At 49.6% G+C, this 19468-nt stretch overlaps 1 protein-coding gene across 1 annotated transcript in view; it reads right to left on the bottom strand.

The window, feature by feature from the left end:
- Positions 1–2001: 2001 nt before the first annotated feature.
- SYNE3 (spectrin repeat containing, nuclear envelope family member 3) overlaps positions 2002–19468 on the bottom strand; it is a 57092-nt gene continuing 39625 nt past the window's right edge. The window contains exons 10-17 of the mRNA XM_006839544.1: positions 17375–17509; positions 15432–15593; positions 15159–15331; positions 14701–14834; positions 11999–12156; positions 10452–10601; positions 8316–8354; positions 2002–2196 (exon numbers count right to left, since the gene is read on the bottom strand). Coding sequence (XP_006839607.1) covers positions 2002–2196; positions 8316–8354; positions 10452–10601; positions 11999–12156; positions 14701–14834; positions 15159–15331; positions 15432–15593; positions 17375–17509 — 1146 coding nt within the window. The remainder of the gene's footprint in view (positions 2197–8315; positions 8355–10451; positions 10602–11998; positions 12157–14700; positions 14835–15158; positions 15332–15431; positions 15594–17374; positions 17510–19468) is intronic.

Here is a 19468-nt window from a genome sequence, read left to right as displayed (position 1 = left end):
AAGCAAAAGAGATTACATTTGAAAAGCACCAGCTTATCTCAGATCACAACCGTCTTTTTATATAAAAGTCATGGAAATAACCAATTCTCTTTTGTAGAAATACGGAGCTATGCAAACAAACAGAATCGAGGGCATCATTACGAAAGTTTAAAAAAGTTATATATAGATAGGCATTCCTTTCCTGCCCTGCACAATGCAGGTCCTCGTCCCCAACAAGAAGTACACCTGACACACGGCACTAATACTGGACTATGGTTCTTTCCATGCGGCTGACATGCGGTGGCTGGTGATACACAGGGCATGGCCGGGAGACTGCTTTCGGTTCTGACTTTGCCGCCTCTCACCAAATGGCTGTTTACCTTCTCTGCGCTAAGCCTCAATCTTTCCCACCTATGAAGTGGGAGGGAGGGAACAGAAACACCCAGACCTTTAAGGAGGGGGTGAACCCAACCCAGCAAGCACCGGGCTGGCTCCCTCTGCCCCTTGTTTTCCTGGACCCATCTGACCACTTGATTTCCAAATAGCTGAGACAAGTTTGTCTTCTGAGTCAGTAGCAAGCCCTCTCCTGATCACTCAATGGCTGGCTTCCAAGGGCCGGGTGTTTGAGACAGCAGTAGGAAGAGGGCATGGCCCCCCGCGGTACCCTGAGTCCTCAGTTTCCCCTCTGGATGTGTAATACTTTGATTCCAGCACACGGACTTGGTCTGTTTGTAGCAGAACCAACAAAACCTATTTGTAAAGAGGGGCACGAAAGGCTTTAATATTAAAGGGAAAATTTAGTGCTGGTTTAGAAAAAATGTGATTCCATTTTAAAATTTCCTGGAACTGTCTCAGAATTCCCTGGGGAAGGTAGAGAATTTCTTCTGTCCTCAGACCTCAGAGGGTTTGGCCCAGCCCCTTCCCAGGTGGTGCTCGGAGGGCAACTTTACAAAGGTGGCCCGCTGGAGAGGACCTGGTTTGGGGGCAGTTGCTCCCAGTCCCCTATGGGGACCCATGGGTGGTGGTGGGGATTCTGAGGGTTCTTGGCCCAGTGGACCTGCCTCTCTGCAAAGCCCCTTCCAGGAGGGGAAGGGGGCACCATCAGACCAGACCAGCTCTTCCTGTCTCTGTCCCTTGGTCCCACTTCAGCTTGAGCTGCTGACAATGTCCATTGCACAGCACAAGTCCATGCCTCCGAACCCGGTGCCATGCTTGTGCCTTTCTCCACACTGCAGGGTCATCTCACAGGCAGGCGGTGCCCCTTCCTCAGCTCCCTGATGGAGCACAGCTCAGCCTTCCCAGCAGGCTGCGGGCCGGGGCCCCTGCCTTCACGTCTCCACTCTGGGGTGCTTCTCAGCTCTTCCTCTGCTTTCGCCTTTCTCTCACTTGTGACTTGTCATCACTGTTACCCACCATGTTTTCTCTGCCCATCACCACATCCACGTTGAACCCACAGCCTCGAATCAGCTGTGGCATTAAAACCAATGTTGTGACTGTCCCTAAACGAAGAGTCTCGGGGTTCTGTAAGAGTGGGCAGATGGCCCCCATCTCTACTAACAGTTCAGAAACCTTTCCACCAACACCTAGGTCTAGGGGTTGGGTTCCAGATAAGAGGTTGCTGGAAAAGTGGCAGATTATCGTTCCTGATTTCTAGCGGGGAGGATTGCAGACCAAGGTAAAAAATACTGCAAAATCCCATCACAGGAGCAAATGGCTAGGCATTTTCCTGACTACAAATAGACGCATTATATATGAAATTATATGCATGAGCATTTACATACAGAGTTTATAAAAATCCTATACATTATTCCATAGCTGCACATACAGATACATTTAGTATAAATAGACTAAGACGACATTGTATAAAAGGTCATCGGGTTCTTGCAACATGGATACAGGATTTATACGATGCTGCCCTGTGCTCTCTGGTCTGCCCCAGATGCCAGCTCCCTGGGCGTCCTCCAGAGGGGCCTGGGAGCTGACAGGAGGTTGGAAGAGAAAGTCACCTGTGTCGTCCAGGGGCTAGGTAGGCGGAGGCCCCTCGTAGCGGAGCATGAGCTTGAAGGAGCGGGCAAAGTTGTTGGCCAGCGTGCAGCTGCGGGTCTCTTCCCCTACAGGAAGCAGGAAGAGCAGGAGCAACAGCAGTAGCAACAACAGCTGCAGGGGGAGCGCTACACAACACACCTTCCGGAAGAGGGAGCGGAGTCCTCGCTGTGTCTGCAAACCAAATCGGGGTGTGTGAGTGGGTTCAGGGACTCAGAGGGGGCAGGGAGGGGGGGGTGGGGGTGCCAAGAGCAGGAAGGGATCAGGGTTGACTCTTCAACCCCACACATCTCAGTTTTTCCCTCCGTGAAATGGGGTTATGGTGAGTGTTACTATCCAAGGAGTAAAAGGAAGAGAAAAATCAACAGAGAAGTAGGTTCTACCAGGGATGATGTTCATCTTTGCCTGGTGTGTAATAGTGCCGGAGTACAACTCTTGAGAAGGTAAACTTCTCTAAGCCTCAATGTCTATCAATGGGGGTTAGACAGTGCTTGGTTACTCTAGACTTGGTTCTATTATTGGTCTACTTGGTTCTACTATTGGTTTACTCTAGACTTGGTCATTCATGACATCCTCACTTCATCACTATCATCATCATCACTTTCTTCTCCATCCTCTTTCTCCTTCACCATCTCCATCATCATCTCCATCAGTATTACCTGAAGATGAGTCTTACAAGTCCAAATGCCTGGTGGATGGATCTGCTGCAATGCCCATGAAACTGATCAATGAACATTTCCTAAATTCAAGAGACACTGGTTGGCTTTATGGAATGGATGTGACAGGCAAGGAGTGTGGGACCAAGAGCTGTCCACTCATGAGGGTGGAGGCCCTCACAGCTGAGATGAAGGATGGTGTTGGGCAGGGGTCCATTAGAAATGGCCAGTCTGTGATCCAGTCCAGCCTCTGTCACATATGTCTGTGACCTTGGTCAAGTCAACAGCATCTGTGATCCTCTGTTTCTCCATATCTGTGGTGAGGACTCAAAAAAAGTATATTTATGCGTCAATATAAAAAGTATTTAATCATTGCAATGAAACGATGGTGTAAAACTGATGTTCTCCCATGTAAATTATGACTCAGTTCACAATTTAAAAAGTCTTTAAGCTCTTGTTTTTGTTGTGTCCTAGAGTTGGTTCCAACTCCTAGTGACCCTGTATAGGGTTTCCAAGGAGTGGTAGGCGGGTTTGAATCACCAATCTTGTGGTTAGAAGTCCATTGCTTATCTTACAGCACCATGGTAGTGGTGCTATTACTGTAGAATACATTTGCTGGCTTTCTGAAGAACCAAAAATTCACCTTCCAGGGCACTAAAATCCACAGTCCATGATGATGGTGATTGTAATGATGAGGCAAACAGTAACAGTGATGATCCGGAAGATAATGAAGGGTGATGTTGATGTTGATGGTGGAGATAATGGTAGTGATGTAATGGTTGTTGTTGTTAAGTACCGTGGAGTCACTTCTGACTCATAGTGACCCTGCACAGGGTTTCCGAGGCTGTAAATCTTTACGGGAGCAGAACGCCTCATCTTTCTCCCATGGAACCACTGGTAGTTTTGAACTGCCGACCTTGAGGTTGGCAGCCCGACTCATAGCCACTATGGTACCAGAGCTCCTTAATGTGATGGTGTTGATCGTAAAATGAGGATAATGATGGTGAGGTGGGGATGAGGATGGAGCTAATGATGGAGCTGATGTGATGGTGATGATAGTAAGATGAGGAGGATAGTAATGGTGATGGTGTGGAAGATGGTGCGTGACAAGGATGCTGATGATAGCGATGATGGTGATTAGTGATTATAACAATGATGATGGTGAGGATGATGGGTGATACTGATGCTGATGATAGTGATGATGGTAGCAATGATGATGATCATGGGTGATATGGTGCTGATGGTAGAGATAATGATGGAGATGATGTCATGGTGATGATAGGAATGATGTCGTTACACGGAGAGGATTGTAATCATTGAGATGAAACAAAATGTAAAACTGACGGTCTTGTCTGTAAACTTTCACTCCAGTCACAATACAAAATTAAAGAAACAATGAGCAACTGAAACATCACAGAGACACCCTGAGTGGCCCCACTCTATGCTCATGGGTCCCTTCTGGAAGCTGACCGGCCTGGACCTCAAACTCTCCCACAGAAAGACGAGGTGTTGGTTACACAGCCCACGGGGACCAGGGCTTTGTGGGCAGCCCCAGAGCTTCTTAAGAGACACCAATTGGCCATGTGTTCACCACCTCTGATGTTCCTTTAGCTGCCAAGCCATGTGCTGACTGGCTTCCCCTCTCTGAGCTTCCTCAAGAGTCGCCAGAAGGGGGATGGGTCTGGGACCCCTACACTCCCTGGACGGCTCCCACAACTCCTTGGAGTGACCACTCTGACTGGGCCTGCCTGTTATGAGCTTCCGCCCAGGACTCATCTCCCATGAGGGCTCCCAGGTTCTGCATGGCTCCCCCAGGGACTGGGTGGGACTGAGTTCCTTCCGGTTCTTAACCATGATGCTCTGCAGGGCCACGGTCCACCCACAGAAGTGGATTTTTCCAGGGTCCTGGATTGTGTTTGGAGAGGCAGAGGAGGTCATCTGAGCTGGCTTTGGGAGGTGGCTTAGGTAACTGATGGGAAGCCCCTCTGGATGAAAGGCTAGAAGTGAAGGGATTTGTCAGGACTCAAAGCAAGGATGGAGCCTCCTTTAGGAGCTGCCCTGTAGGCGCAGGCTTGCTTCTCTCCTCCGCCTCTATCTCCCCCCACTATCTACTCTTCTGTCCCTCATCGTCCCTTCCCTCTCTCATCTGACATCCATCCATGGCTGGGCTCTGAGCCCAGAACCGGGACCCCAGTTGTGAGTATCTAGGATGATCCAGAGGCATCCACATGGGGAACCTGGGGTCAATGACAGGCTTTAGAGATGGACTCTGGGTGTGGTCCAGCATGGTGGGGGGGGGGGGGAGATTGTGAAGGGTTGGTGGGGTTGGGAGCGGGGGATGTAAAGGGGTGGGGAGTTGGGGGTGTGAGGTGAAGTTATTGGTCTAAACGTCCACCCAATACGTTTACTAGGACGGAAAACAAGACCAAACAAAACCCCACCACCAGCAGACACCTTCTGGAACAGAAAGAGGGTTCCAGGTAGGTGTGACCTGGGAGAAGAAGAGAAGCCACCCAACCCCCCTCTGAAAGAACTAAAATACCCGGCAGCTCATTGAAAGGTTGGAGCTTCAAGTTCGCCCAGAGACACTTGGGTAAAAGGCCTAATGATCCGCTACCCTGCACAGACAAGGTCACAGTCAGTTGGAATGGACTTGATAGGTACTCGCTTTAGTAAGCCACCCAATTCTAGAGGTGTGGAAATATGAAAAAAAAACAAGAGTCTTAAAATCAGCGACACCAAAAGCCGCTCTCAGGTCACCTTCCATCTAGATCTGGGCCCCAAGGTCCCTGACGGAATGAAGGATGTTGAGTCTGCAAACCAGCTCGCTGGCTCTGCACTCAGCCACCCAGACAAACAGGATTTGCAAACGTCTCTTGCAAGAAGAGCCTGTCTCAGCGAGAACCAGCCGACCTTCAGGGCCAGGGCAGGGACCGGGTCAACTCCAGGCCCAGGCTCAACATTCTGGTGTGTGTATTTCAGAGAAAATGCACCGAGTGGCATTGCGTAGGTAGCTGCAAGCTTAATAAGTCTTAATGAATCTGTCTCTACAAACAATTAGGCTCCTCATTAGCATGGTGCAGGAAGACATAGAGAGAGAGAGAGAAAAAACGTGTGCAGAACCAACAGCTCATGAATTTCAGCTGTGCGGCAGAATTTCTTTCTTTCCTTTGGACTAAAAATAATGCAAAGGGAGGGTTTTAAGTTGGCGGGAGTACAGCTTATGAAGATAGAACCCGTTTTCTCCCTGTCAGCCTTGTGGGTGCAGGTAGATACGTGCAAATGTGTACACACACCCACACCCCAATACCAGACGAGACTGAAACCAACGGGGCAATTTTCCCCTTGGGAATGGCATTGCACCTTTTGCTCTCAGACAGGGAAGATGGGACAGCGTCTGCAGAACTCTCTCGGGTCCTCATGGATGTGGTAACCGAATCCTTCCTGTGTGCCAGCTGACCCCATCTTATACAGGGGGGAACTGAAGGTAAGCCACTCACCAAAACTGAGGTTAAAAGACTTACCACATGTGTGATGGAGCCCGCACTCCAACCAACAGCCTAAAGCAGCGCCTGTCAGTGTGATCCCTGGACCAGCAGCACACACCTGCCGCTTATTGTACTTGTCATTAGGGACCATTGAGTCGGTTCCGACCCATAGTGACCCTGTATACAGCAGAAGGAAACACTGCCTGCTCCTGCTCCAATCTCACGATCATTGTTAACCCGAGCACACTGCTGCCGCCAACTGCCAATCCATCTCATTAGGGGTGGGGGTGGGGGTCTTTCTCTTTTTTACAGACCCTCCACTTTACCAAACAGGATGTCCTTGGGCCTGGTCTCACCTGATAATGTGTCTGAAGTATGAGAGACGAAGTCTGGTCTTGCTTATTAGAAACACACATTTTTTAGTCTTGCTCCAGACCTACAGGATCAGAAACTCTGGGGACTGGACAGGGACAAGCAATCCACTCTGGCCAGCCTTCCAGGTGATTCTGACGTGGGCCCATCTCCCAGCTAGTGTAAGGTGAAGAGCTGGGGTTTCTGTCTCAGGTTACCGTGCAGCCGGGGGCCTGGACAGAGGGACAGGGCATGTGAGCAGTTCTGACACTTTTCTCCTGGGCACAGGTACGAAGGCATCACGATGTCTATGCATCACGATGTGGAAAGGTTCAGGTTCCTGGGACCCGAGGCTACGGTAATGCTTCTGATACGTTGCCAGGCCTCTGCATAAGCCCCATCCCTGCTCGGGATGCCTCTTCCTCCCTCCCCTATCCACCTATTTACCCTGGAAGCTCAGGACCCCCGCCTCCCCGCCCCATGGATCCTCCCCTTAATACCACCTCCTGCTGAGTGGCCACCCTCCTCACCCACCCCTGCTGAGTCCTGCCTCCTTGCCACCTGCAGTGTCCTGTTCTCTGTTTGTTCTAATTCCAGACTGTGAGGTCCAGGAGAGCCCAGCGGGGACCTCATTCACCTCTTCTTGCCACAGCCTTGCCAGTCCCCACAGCCACTCCAGGACGCAGGAAATGTTGGTGGGTGGGGCAGGTGCTCAGCTGCTCCAGAGGGTGGGTCCAGGGCCAGACCAGCGTGCACTCACAGAGCAAGGCATCTAGATCTTTCTATCCTCACTGTCCGCAGGCTTAAAACAGAGCTAACCATGCCTCGGGGTGTCATGGGAGGGCTGAATGACTTTCCTGCGCCCTGATTTAATTCCTAACACTCTGAGTGGCTACTAAGTAACACTGACCTGTCCCCTTGGTCTCTTGTCCCCCAGTGGATCACTGATGTTCTTCTACCACCAGAGAGGCCAACAATGCAGTTCTCTTGGGACAATCCTGGTTATTAAATAGCTTTCTTGTGTACTGCACAAAATGTCCTGATTTTGAATGATAAATACGAGGTCCCTCCTCTACCACCTGCCTACTGTGACTCCTACTGTGACAACTTGCATGCTGCTATGATGCTAGAAGCTCTCACTGCTGCTCTTTCAAATGCCAGTAGGATCACCTGGGGTGGGCAGATTTCAGTGAAGCGTCCAGACCAGGAGAGACCAGGAAGAAAGGGCTGGCAAACTTCTCAGCCAATGAAAACCTTATGGGTCATAACAAAACACTGTCTGACTCACTTGCTTTGGACAGCAGATCAGTCACAGGAGAAGGACACAGTGTTTGGGGAAGCAGAGGGTCAGTGAGGATGAGTAAGACACATTAGTAAGATACATTAAGAGGATCGTTAAGATACATTAGCCATAATAATGGACCAGAACATGCTGATACCTGTGAGGATGACACAGAACCAGGAAATTTTTGTTTTGTCCATGAGGCTGCCTCAATTCAGAGTTGATGTGATATGAGCTATTTACCGATCTACCTGCCTACCTCTATCACATACCTGTCACCATGGTGTATACACTACACATTCCTGCCTGGCTCCCCATTCCTCCTAAGCCTGGGGCTTCCTGAGAACAAGGACCCCTGGCCCAGCACAGTGCAGCCCAGAGCTGATCCCCCATAAATACTCTTCAAACTGAACGGAACCTTCCAGAAAGCCCCAGAGTCCTACAGCATCACGAGTCCACCAACCCCTCCCGGCGCCCTGCTCTCTAGCAGTGTGGAGCAGACGGCAGACGACATACCTTTCGGAAACCAGTCCGTTCCCCAGGAGAACTCTGCGTCTGTTATTTTAGGAGAGGAGAGGAAAAAGTGGAAAAAAAAACAAAAAAAGTTAAGCGAGTGAAACTTAACTTCCAACAGAGCCTGTAATGGAATATTCATTTTGTCAAGGGAGTACTTCTCTTAAACTTCTGGTCATCTGGACAGGCTGAACCAGCAGGTGATTCGATTTAATGAGCTTTTTAACACACTTTGGGCCCAGGTGGGAGTCTGTCTGGGAAGGCCTGCCTCATCCCTAGAGGCTCCGGGCTCTGGGCCTGGCTGGGGCTGCACTGACATCTAGTGGCCAGTTCAGAAATTGCAGGGCCAGGAAAGCCAAGAGCTGAGAGGGCCCAGGGAGGAGGCTGCCACTTCCACCCATCCTTGAATACACGGATATATAACCTCTGTGCCTCAGTTTCCTCATCAGTTACCAGGAAGCAATCCCACACTCTCCTTTGTAGGGCCCTTGTGAATACCTGGCATCTAACAAAGACTCGATTTTTGTTGTTGATTTTAAGTGCTGTTGAGTTGGTGCCATCTGATTCTCAACCACTCTGCATACGGTTTCCAAGGGGCGGCTGGTGAGTTTGAACCACCAACCTTGAGGTTCAAACCAACCTTGTGGTTCAGTGCTTATCCTACAGTGCCAAACCAGGAAAATGTTGTCTACTTTTGGCACTGGGGTTAGGCACTTGACTCTTAACCAAAAGGTTGGCAGTTCGAACCCACCAGTTGCTTAGTAGGAGAAATGAGGTAGAAAAAGTCTAAAGACAAAGATTTATTGTCTTGAAAACCCTATGGAGCTGTTTTGTCTCCTAGAGTTGCTGTGCAATGAAACTCAGTCTATGGCAATGGGTTGCTTATGGAAGATTATCATCACGATTTTACTTTGGCACCACAGGCTAAGCACTTGACCTCAAGGTTGGTTCAAGCTCACCAGCCGCTCCTCAGAAACCCTATGCAGGGTCGTTATGAGTCGGAACCGACTCGACAGCACTTAGCAAGTATGCTATTATTGTTTAGTAATCGTATCAACCATGGATTTTAAAATATTGAAATAATATGAAAATGTAATCATAATTTAAAAACATGTCTAAGATTAATATTGTGGGAGAAAGATGAGGCTTTCTGCTCCTGCAAAGATTTACAGCCTCAGAAACCCTACACAGAGGTTGCTATGACCTGGAATCAACTCTACGGCACCTCATGTGGGTCCCCATGTCCCATATGTAATCAATAGGATTACATATGGGACATGGGGACCCACAAGGAGGGCTTGCTCAAAGTCATCAAGCCAATTCATGACTGAGTGGAGCTAGAACTGAACTCTTCAAACCCCCAGTCCAATGCCTCCTCCATCACACTTAGAGCAACCAAGTCCCAAACCAAGCCCACTGCCAATTCCAACTCGGCAATCCCATGGGACCGGGTTGACCTGCCCGCTGGGATTCCCAAAGTTGTCATCTTTGCAGTCACAAATGGCCACATTTTTCTCCTGTGGAGCTGCCGGTGAATTTGAACTGCTGACCTTCTGGTTGGCAGTCGAGTTCTTTAACCACGATGCCACCAGGGTTCCTCCTACAACCTAAGAGTGGTGTTTTCATGCTGATTCCATCACATACTAACTGTGTGACCTGGCCTGGGTTATTCACAAAGTCTCAGCTGTCCCGTCTGGGCGCTGTAGGGACTGAGCTGGGATGATAAACAGGAAGGTGCCTGGGAGGCCCCTTAAATATGAACTTCGATGGGATTGCTGGGACTTCAACATCATGGATGTCTAAAACCAAACCTAACCCTTTACCACGGAGTCCATTCTGACTCATGGCGACCCATGTCCTATAGAGTAAAACGGTCCCATAGAATTTTCTTGATTGATCTTTATTGAGGCAAATGGCAAAGTCTTTCTTTTGCAGTGTCATTGGGTGAGTTCGAGCCACCAACCTTCAATGGTGGACCATTTGCTTCGCTTAGAGACCTTAGGCTAAGATGGCTATATGACATCACTCAAGCCAAGCGTCCTGGACCCATGAGTGGTCACCTCAGCCTGGTCCATGCTAGCACAGGGAGAGTGGACTGTGGGCTGAGGTGTCTCCTGACATGAGCTGGGGAGCACCTACCAGTAGGAGGCTGGAGTCCTTGAGCTTGGACTTGTACAGCATCCATCGGTAGCGCAGGTCCTCCAGCTCGTCCGAGGCCCCCCTTGCTGGCCCGAGATGAAGCAGGTTCTCAAAGAGTCGTTGTCCTTCGGGAACACGTGACTCTAGCTCCTGGGGAGAGAGCAGCATTGTAGCGTACCTTCCAAGGACTCGGTGGTCCCACTTGACAAGTAGAGAGGGGCCAAAGTTTACTTGAGAGAGAGGCATGCTGTGAGGGGTAAGCAGAGTCCTTCCTCATAGCCAATTCAAGCCAAGGTCAGACACCTTCTTCTGGACCCCTACAGGGCACACTCCTGCACAAAAGGGCACTTGGACTGCTGACCTCCATGGTTACTTCAGAGTCTGTCATCTGAGGACCAAGTCCTCCAAGAGTTCACAGAAAGCTCCGTTGCTTTCTTAGACCCCACCTATGCTGGGCGAGCACTCGGGGCTGTCTGGCCGAAGACAGATCCATGTGCATGGATTCCCACCAACAACAGCAGAGACACCAGCTGACCAGCAATGGACAGCAGACATACAAGGGAGCCAACAAGTCCTGCCCAGCTTCCAACCTTCAGAATCAGGGATTCAATGCGTAGTGACTGCTTTAACACTTTCAGGAGTGAACTATTTTCAGCTTTGCATTTGTTGTTGTTGTTGAAACTATGTGCGTTCAGTGGTGGTGGTTGTGTGTCGTAGCGTCGGTTCTGACTCATAGTCTGTAAACCTTTATGGGAGAAGAAAGCCTCATCTTTCTCCTGTGAAGCAGCCAGTAGTTTCTAACTGCAGACCTTGAGGTTAGCAGCCCTATTTGTAACCACTACATTACCAGAGCGCCTGTGTGCTTTCAGTAATTGAAGGCATTTTGAATGAAATGACAAAAATTGTTTGAGGCAATATGGATTTTGAGACAACTGTTGTTAAGTGTTGTCAAGTTGGTTCTGACTCACAGTGACCCTGTAAAGGGTTTCCAGGGAGCAGCTGGTGGGTTTGAACCTCCAACCTGTGGTTAGCAGTTCAGTGTATATCCTACAGCACCACTCCTAGACTCCTCGAGGAAACTACAGGGACAGTAGGACATATATGCGCCGAAGGGGGCTCTCTGTGGTGCTGGGGTTGGTGGAATGAGGACAGTCTTCAGATCCATACAGTTATATAATCCCCCACCAGATGGCAGCATGCACTAAAAAGTGGGATAGCAGTTTCCCACTAAACCTCAGAGACTGGAAATGTAGGAGGGCACTATATGTCCCATGGTTCTTGAAAGTATTGGGATGGTTTGTTACACAGCAACAGCTAACTGATATGGAGTCAAGTGATTGGCGGTGACAGTTTCCATGTAGGGGAAATACAGAAGTTGGCTGAATGAACAAATGTATGCTAGCAAAAATTCTCTTAAAATATCTCAATCCCCAAAGTATAAAACCGTTATTTACATACATTGGAGAAGAGCTGACAAGCTCTGAGTGATTCTTTTATGGAAGAAACCCCTGGTGACAAACCCATCTACAGTGTCCTTAGGTACAAACCTGCAGCTTCAGGTCCCTGGCCCTTAAGTCCTGGGCTGTGGTGGTCTTCGTGGCGATTATTCGAACCAGCTTTGAATTTTCTACCTGCAGCCACTGTTCGAAGTTCCTTAGGAGTTGGGAGAAGTCTTCCTGGCCATCTCCTTCTTCCTGGGGAAGATCTCCCTGCAGGGATAGTGGAAGCAACCCATTGTGTACATGTGCTGGGGGTCCACTGAGGCCCAGGGGCCAGGCCAGGGCTGGTGGCAGAGGCCCAGGGTGGGGTGGACTCGAGAACAACATCCCCACAACACAGGCACACTCAGGGCCTGAGGAATCTTCATCCTGCCGACCTGTTCCCTTGTGCCCTAACCAAGACAGCTCTTCAACTGGTTACCTTTCCACCAGTCTTGTTCCTGACCCCCCACCCCCTGATTTCTGCAGCCAGAATGATCTGTCTAAACCACAAGCCCACCCCAACACCCAAGTCTGGAATTGAACCCACAGCCAGAAACACCTTTCAGCCAAACAACCAAACTCGATTCTAACACACAGGCCTTTAAAGTAAACTATAAACAAAATAACAAAAACAAGAGGCCAAAAGGACAACGTTTGCCCCCAAACCAAGCTCAGGCAGCAGGAAGGAAGGACAGATGGCAATGAGGACTCCAGGGAGGAGGTGGGAAGAGTGCTGTTACCTTGAGGGGATCGCACCCAATGTTACCAAACAAAATGCGCAGAAATTGTTGAATGCGAAATGAATGTGCACTATATATAAACTTTCACCCAAACCACAATCAAATCAGTAACAAGGAATGATGAAATCAGGCTTTGTTGTTGTTAAAAAGTGCTGTCGAGTCAGTTCCGACTCATGGTGACTCTGCGTAGGGTTTCCAAGGAGCAGTGGGTTTGAACCACCAACCTTGTAGTGTGTAGTCCAGTCCAGCAAACCAGCCCCACACCAGGAGTGAAGAATGATAGAATCGGTAATAAGTAATAAAATCAATAATAAGTAATGATTTCATCAGTAATAAGGAAGGATGACTTAGGTAACAAGTAATGATGTCATCGGTAACAAGTGATGATTTCCTCGGTAACAAGTAATGATGTCATCGGTAACAAGTAATGACGTCATCGGTAACAAGTAATGATGTCATCAGTAACAAGTATTGATGTCATCGGTAACAAGTAATGATGTCATCGGTAACAAGTAATGATGTCATTGGTAACAAGTAATGATGACACCAGTAATAAGTAATATTAAAAAGAAGGTTCACTCAGCTCAGGTCTCCCTTTACACTTGGATGCTTCGCGCACCTTCCTGATGGCCGGAGAGCCTCAGGAGTCAGTTCTGCCACCTCATTGCCAAGCCACTGTCCTGTCTCCAAACCCCAGCCTTCTCCAGGGCCCTTGCCCAGGAACCCTCTCTGCCTCAGGGCCTTTGCACACACGATCTTCTCACAGAAAACGCCTCCCCCAGTTCCTACATCCGGAGGTCGGCTGACTGTTTCCTGGAAGGGTTTCGCATCCTGACACTGGGTCCCGTCACCCTGATGCAGGCTCACACTGCATCAACACTCACACTCACTCACAAATCCCTTTGCACCTCCTTATTCTTCAAAGTGCTCCGAGCCCAGCAACACAGTTATAAGTTGGGAGCTGGGGAGGAATGCAGATTCTCAGGCCCTGCCCAGCTCTACTGGGTTAGAATCTGCATGTGGACTAGAAGTCGGTGCACACTGGAACCTGTGACGCTTCAAAAAGTTCATAGAAAAATCCCAATATCTTTTCATTCCACTTTCCATAAACTTTTTGAAGCCCCCTCCTATGGTATTAAAGCCAGATGCCAACTCATGGCCATCTCGTGTGTGTCAAAGCGGAACTGTGCTCCATAGAGCTTTCAGTGGCTGATTTTTTTTTGAAGTCTATTTCCAGACTTTCTTCCAAGGTACCTCTGGTGGACTCGACCCTACAACTTTTCAGTGAGTGGCTGGGGGAAAAGCATCCAGGGACGCGCCTGGCACACGGGGACACTGAACAGGAGCGCTGACTAGTGAATGTGAGAGCAGGAATGGCTTTCTTTTCCCCAGGACTCAGGAATTTAGAAGCCATCGGGGCGAGGTGACGGAGAATGCACTGGACTCGGGTTCTTTCTTTTTCACACAACTCCCAGCGTCCACACACACACACACACACACACACACACACCATCTTGCTGGTCTGCAATCTCTAACCTGGGCCCAGAGGGACCTATGCAACCCTGGAGCTCCTCCCTGACCTGCTGGCACCTCCAGCATTTGGTTAATGGATGTCTAGGACCCGCCCAGGTGGCCCTGCAGCATCTGGGATTGCTGAGATCCTTGATGTAATCCCATGCAATCCAAGTCCTAGTGGTACAGTGGGTTAAAGCATTTGGCTGCTAACCACATGTTCAGTGGTTCAAACCCACCAGCCATTCCAAGGAAGAAAAATGAAGCAGTCTGCTGCCATAAAAAAGATTTATAGCCTCAAACCCACTCTTTTCTGTCCTATGGGGTCACTACAAGTTAGAAACAACTGAACTGCCACGGGCTCAGAGGTGTTTCTATACTTCTTGAGCCCCAGCAGGTAGGATTCACCCAAGATGGGGCCTTGGTCACAATCAGAGAACTGAGCATGTGCAGCAACCACTCCCCCCATACCCCAGACAGAAACTGGCCCCACTCCCAAAGCCCCACTAGACAGACTCACCTGGTAACGACGCCGGGGAATGGGGTGCAGAGGGTTGATGAGAAACCCCGACTTTGGGATGTTGTTGGTGAACACAGGTTTCTTCCCGGGGTCCACTTCTGTCCCTTCCAGCTTCCAGCTTCTGATGAGGCTGAGGAGGTAAACTCTGCTCAGTCAGTGTGGTCATGTGATGCGGCTCGGCTGCCACGGGAGCAGCGACAGCCAGTGGAGTCATGAGGACCTGCCTGTCCATGGGGATTTTCAGACACCAGGCTGGGACACGTTCCTGTCCAGCACCTAAGTGGGGACTCACGTTACCTTGCTGTGATGCAGGTGGGGAAACTGAGGCTCAAGCCTGAATGGGACAAAGCCCAGCTCCTACTATACCTGCTAGGATGGCTGCTGGGACCAGAGGGTGGAGGTGTCCACTCGGGAGGACCCTGACACAGAATGCCCAGGGTCACAAGGCACTCACCTTAGCAAGCGCTCCGTCAGCAGCCTCAGGCCCCTCCACGACTCGGTCAACTCGTCCAGCTGTTCCTGGACCATAGCAGCCCCCTCTGGAGAAGATTTCTCCATCACCAGTCGGCCGTGGGCTTCGATCAGAGGCAGCTGGCCTTCCTTCTCCGGTAGTTCAGCCACCAGCTTCTGAAGGTGACACACAGGCACACAGTGAAGAGTGAGGCTCCCTAGTGTGATCCTGGGACTCTCCGTCCATAGGAAGCGACATTTCGCCCGCCGGGCTTACCTCGACCTCAGCCTCTCGGGCTTCCGCCCCCCAGGGGCTGGCATTGCCCTGGTGGGCCTCCAACTTGTGGGTGAGCATGGAGACCCACTGCCGAAACTCCAGCAGTTCATGGTTGAAGGTGACGTGATCCCGCACGCCCTGCTGGTTCTGCTCCACCAGGTCCTGCAGCATATGAGGGGGTGAGGACTGGGTCAGAGACCCCGCACACGCCCTGACTCACAGGACCCCAGACCTACTGTGCCCCAGGGCTCCCCGCTCCACAGGAACACAGGCTAGTTCTCTGGTCCTCCTTTCTTGTCCCCACAGAAGGCGGTCCCTTTAGAAAAAATCAACTGTGGTTCCAATTAGCTCAAAACCGTTGCTAACTGCAAGGTTGGTGGTTTGAACCCACCAGTGGCTCTGGGGGACAAAGAACAGGTTATCTACTTGTTTAAAGACTGCAGCCTAGGAAACTCTATAGGGTAGCTGTGCTCTGTCACACAGGGCTGCTGAGTTGGAATTGACTCGATAGCATACAGCAACAAACCTGCAGACGGCTAACAGACTTAGCTGCTAACCCAGAAGTCTGGGAAGAATTAATGAGCTAATGTAGGCAAAGCATCCGACACAGAGCAGATCGCAGTGAATGTCCCTTGTTGTAACTAACATCCAGCGTACCTTTGGATGTGGCCATTAACGGGGACTGGTGGGCTTCCGCGAGCCCCTGAGGGGCAGAGGCTCAGATCACAGAACCCAATGGTGGCTACTTCATTAAACAGAATTAAATGAATGCGCCCAGACCACACGTGCCACTCAGACCATCAAGGCCGATAGATGTGGTGCAGCATTTTCTGGACGCTTCCATTGTCTTAGAGGAAATGAGCGATTCTGACTCATAGCGGCCCCTATAGGACCAAGTAGAACCGCTGCACAGGGTTTCTGAGGCTGTAAATCTTTACTGGAGCACACAGCCTCATTTTTCTCCCACAGAGTGGCCAGTGGGCTTGAACCGTCAACTTTCAGTTAGTCCAATGCTTAACCCACTGTGCCACTAAGGATACTCAAAGAAATTATTTTACTTTTATTCCCCTTTTTATTACAGAAAGGAACTCTGGTGTGGCATTAAAGGAAAAGCACTGGACTATTAACCACAAGGTCAGAAGTTCAAACCCACCAGCCGCTCCTGGGAAATCCTACACAGGGTCACTATGAGTCAGAACTGACTCAACAGCACTTATCAACAGCGTTACAGAAAGGCCAGCCTATTAATGGTTGACTCATGTGGGTAACATATTATCTACCAATTTCTGGATTGTAAAGGGGGTGTTATCAAATAGGGTGAGGCGGGGCTAGTCCAGCAGGGAGCCAAGAGTCCCTGAAACTAAGTGTTTTCTTACAGTGCGGCTCCCAGAGCTGACTTTGAACTCGTCTGGGGCACTTGTTACAAATGCAGACCCAAGCCTCCATCTGAATCAGTGTCTGGAGTGGGGCTGGAGCCCACATTTCAACAAGCCAGGGTGCCAATTCTGAAATGGACTATATTTCCAAGTTCCCACACTTAACAGGAGGGAAGCTGATCCTGTGTAGAAATGAGAAAAATGCCGGGTGGCCACTAGAGGGCACTGCCGGCAAGGTGCTTTGGCCTGGAGGCGCCACCGGGAAACCATGCCTACACTATGGCAGGGCCTTCAGCTGGCCATGAATGCTGCCCATGGGAATGGGGCCGGGACATTGCTGGGACCAGCATATGCCCTGCTCTCTTGCCTCTTGGCCCCTGTCACAGTATGGGGTTGCATGTTACTTTTTAAGACCTATCTCTGATAGCTGAGATTTAATCGCTAGATAAGGATGACCTGATGCTGTGAGGAATGGTGGGGACGGGCAGCGGGCAGGGAGACAGGACAAGGAGTGGGGTGGTCTGGTTCTCCCGCAGCCAGTACTGGCCCTGTGCTTGAACTCCTTACCTCCAGAGACCTGTGCAGAGACTGAAAGTTGGAGAAGAGCTGGTCCATTGTGTGCTGGTGGTTGGAGTTCCCCTGAATCAGAGGTCTGGCTGCCTCCATCTGCACCCCCAAATCCAGGACCTCTTCTTGCAGCCCCTGTAGGAGGAAGAGGAAGAATGGGGTTATCTCTGTCCTGGGGGATAGTTAGAGCAGATCACCACAGTGGGTGGGGGGCTTAGAGGGCCCAGGATGCCGACAGTCCCCAATATGAGTGGTCTGTGGGGCCCACTCCCAGGGTAGGCGTATGCACACTTTAAAAATCAAAGGACCTATTCCGGGGCCTTGTGAAAATGAGTTATGTTGAAAGTCAGGCACATCTCTGGGGACATACCTACACCTGGACTCTCGGTGACCAGTTCTTTTTACCAAGAACCACATCGCAACTTCAGTTTTAAAGCCAAAAAAAGTCACCTCTTTAAAGGCCTTGCAGGTTCCATCATCTTGGTTTTTATATGAGGCAGCTTGCTCTTAAAAAAGCTGTATTTTTAAACTGCACATCACTAATCTAACAATTAAATATCAACATGGCGCTGTAAGATCAGCACTGGATTGTGAACCAGAAGGCTGGCAGTTCAAATCCACCAGCTGCTCCTCAGAAACCCTATACAGGGTGGCTATGAGTCAGAACCAACTCAAAGGCACTTAACAATGACAACAGCAGTCCATTTAGAGGAAGCTTGGTGGCACAGTAGTTTAAACATTGGACTGTTTAAACATTGGACTGCTAGTTCAAGCCCACCCACTGGTTCCTGGAGGACAGATGAGGCTGTCTGTGCCTGGAAAGCCTGGAACGCCTATGAAGCAGTTCTGCTTTGCCGTACACGGTCACTATGAGTTGGAATCGGCTTGATGGTAGTGCGTTTGATTGCTGGGTATTGGTCATGTTTTGTTGTTTTTCTGACATATAAATGGTTCTGAATTCATTCTTTCTTTCTTTCTTTTTTTTTTTGGTGTTTATTTACCTATGCTTTGTTTTTTTAAAGCTTTTATTGTGAATTGAGTGATAGTTTACATGGGAGAACATCGGTTTGTGCACTCATCCTATCCTGTTTTGTTTCTTTGCAATGATTACAATTTCCCCTCCAAGCACCATCATTTTAACAGGGTTTGCTTCTATTCCCTCAGTTTGTTTTTGTGTTTGTTTGTTTGTTTGTTTTTTTTTTGGATGTACACAAAATCACTCAGGAATATCTAATCATCTAAACAACAACCAAAGGGCACATTCTCCAAGCCTCCCTCCTAGCCGTCAGCACACAGCCTTTCTCTTTCCATGAGTCTAGAGTCCTCAGCTGCACTTTCTCTCCATGTTGTCATCTCTGCCTCCATCTCTGGTGTCGCTGCTTCTCTCCTTAGAGTCCCACATTCTGCCTGTGTCAGTCATGTGTTTTTAAACACTGATTCTTAATCCCAAAATTGGTTTGTTAACAGAAGGCCTCTGGACTCATTAAAAAACACCTCGTAAAGCAACTTTTAAAATCAGTACAGATGTTAGCCTGTGGAACCAAGAAATCAACACAAGGGCAGCTTCTCCTTTGATTATACCGAAGAATCTGCAGCTGTATGTTAGCGGGTACGTTGTTTTTCGCTCGGGAGGGATGGTGAGGTTTGGCAACTGCACAACATCGCGAATGCACAGAATGCCACCGAACATAATGCTTTCAAACAGGTAACTATGCTATGGAAGTTTCACCTCCATAAATGATTATTTTTTTCAATCTAAAATCCACTAAAGCCTTTGCAGAGGTCAGTCGCCCTCAGGTAAATAAGTCTGTTAAGGTTGGAGGTCAGATATCAAGGGGGGTTCTGCAGCTCTGGGATAAGCCACAGGCTGCTGTGCTGGTGAGGAGGCACCCTGGGAATGCTCTCTACTGCTGGGTGCTAGATGAAAGGTCATCAGATCAAGCCCACCAGTGGCTCCGAGGGAGGAAGATGTGGCAATCTGCTTCTGTAAAGCCTTATTCCAGCAGTTCTACTCTGCGCTGTACGGTGACTGTGATTCGGAACCAGCTGGATAGCAGTGGATGTCTTCAGTAGAGGCAGGGGGTGGGGAGTAGC

Source organism: Chrysochloris asiatica, unplaced genomic scaffold (assembly GCF_000296735.1).
Source record: "Chrysochloris asiatica unplaced genomic scaffold, ChrAsi1.0 scaffold00025, whole genome shotgun sequence".
Taxonomy (NCBI): Eukaryota; Metazoa; Chordata; class Mammalia; order Afrosoricida; family Chrysochloridae; genus Chrysochloris; species Chrysochloris asiatica.
This window is presented reverse-complemented; position numbering and strand designations above follow the sequence as displayed.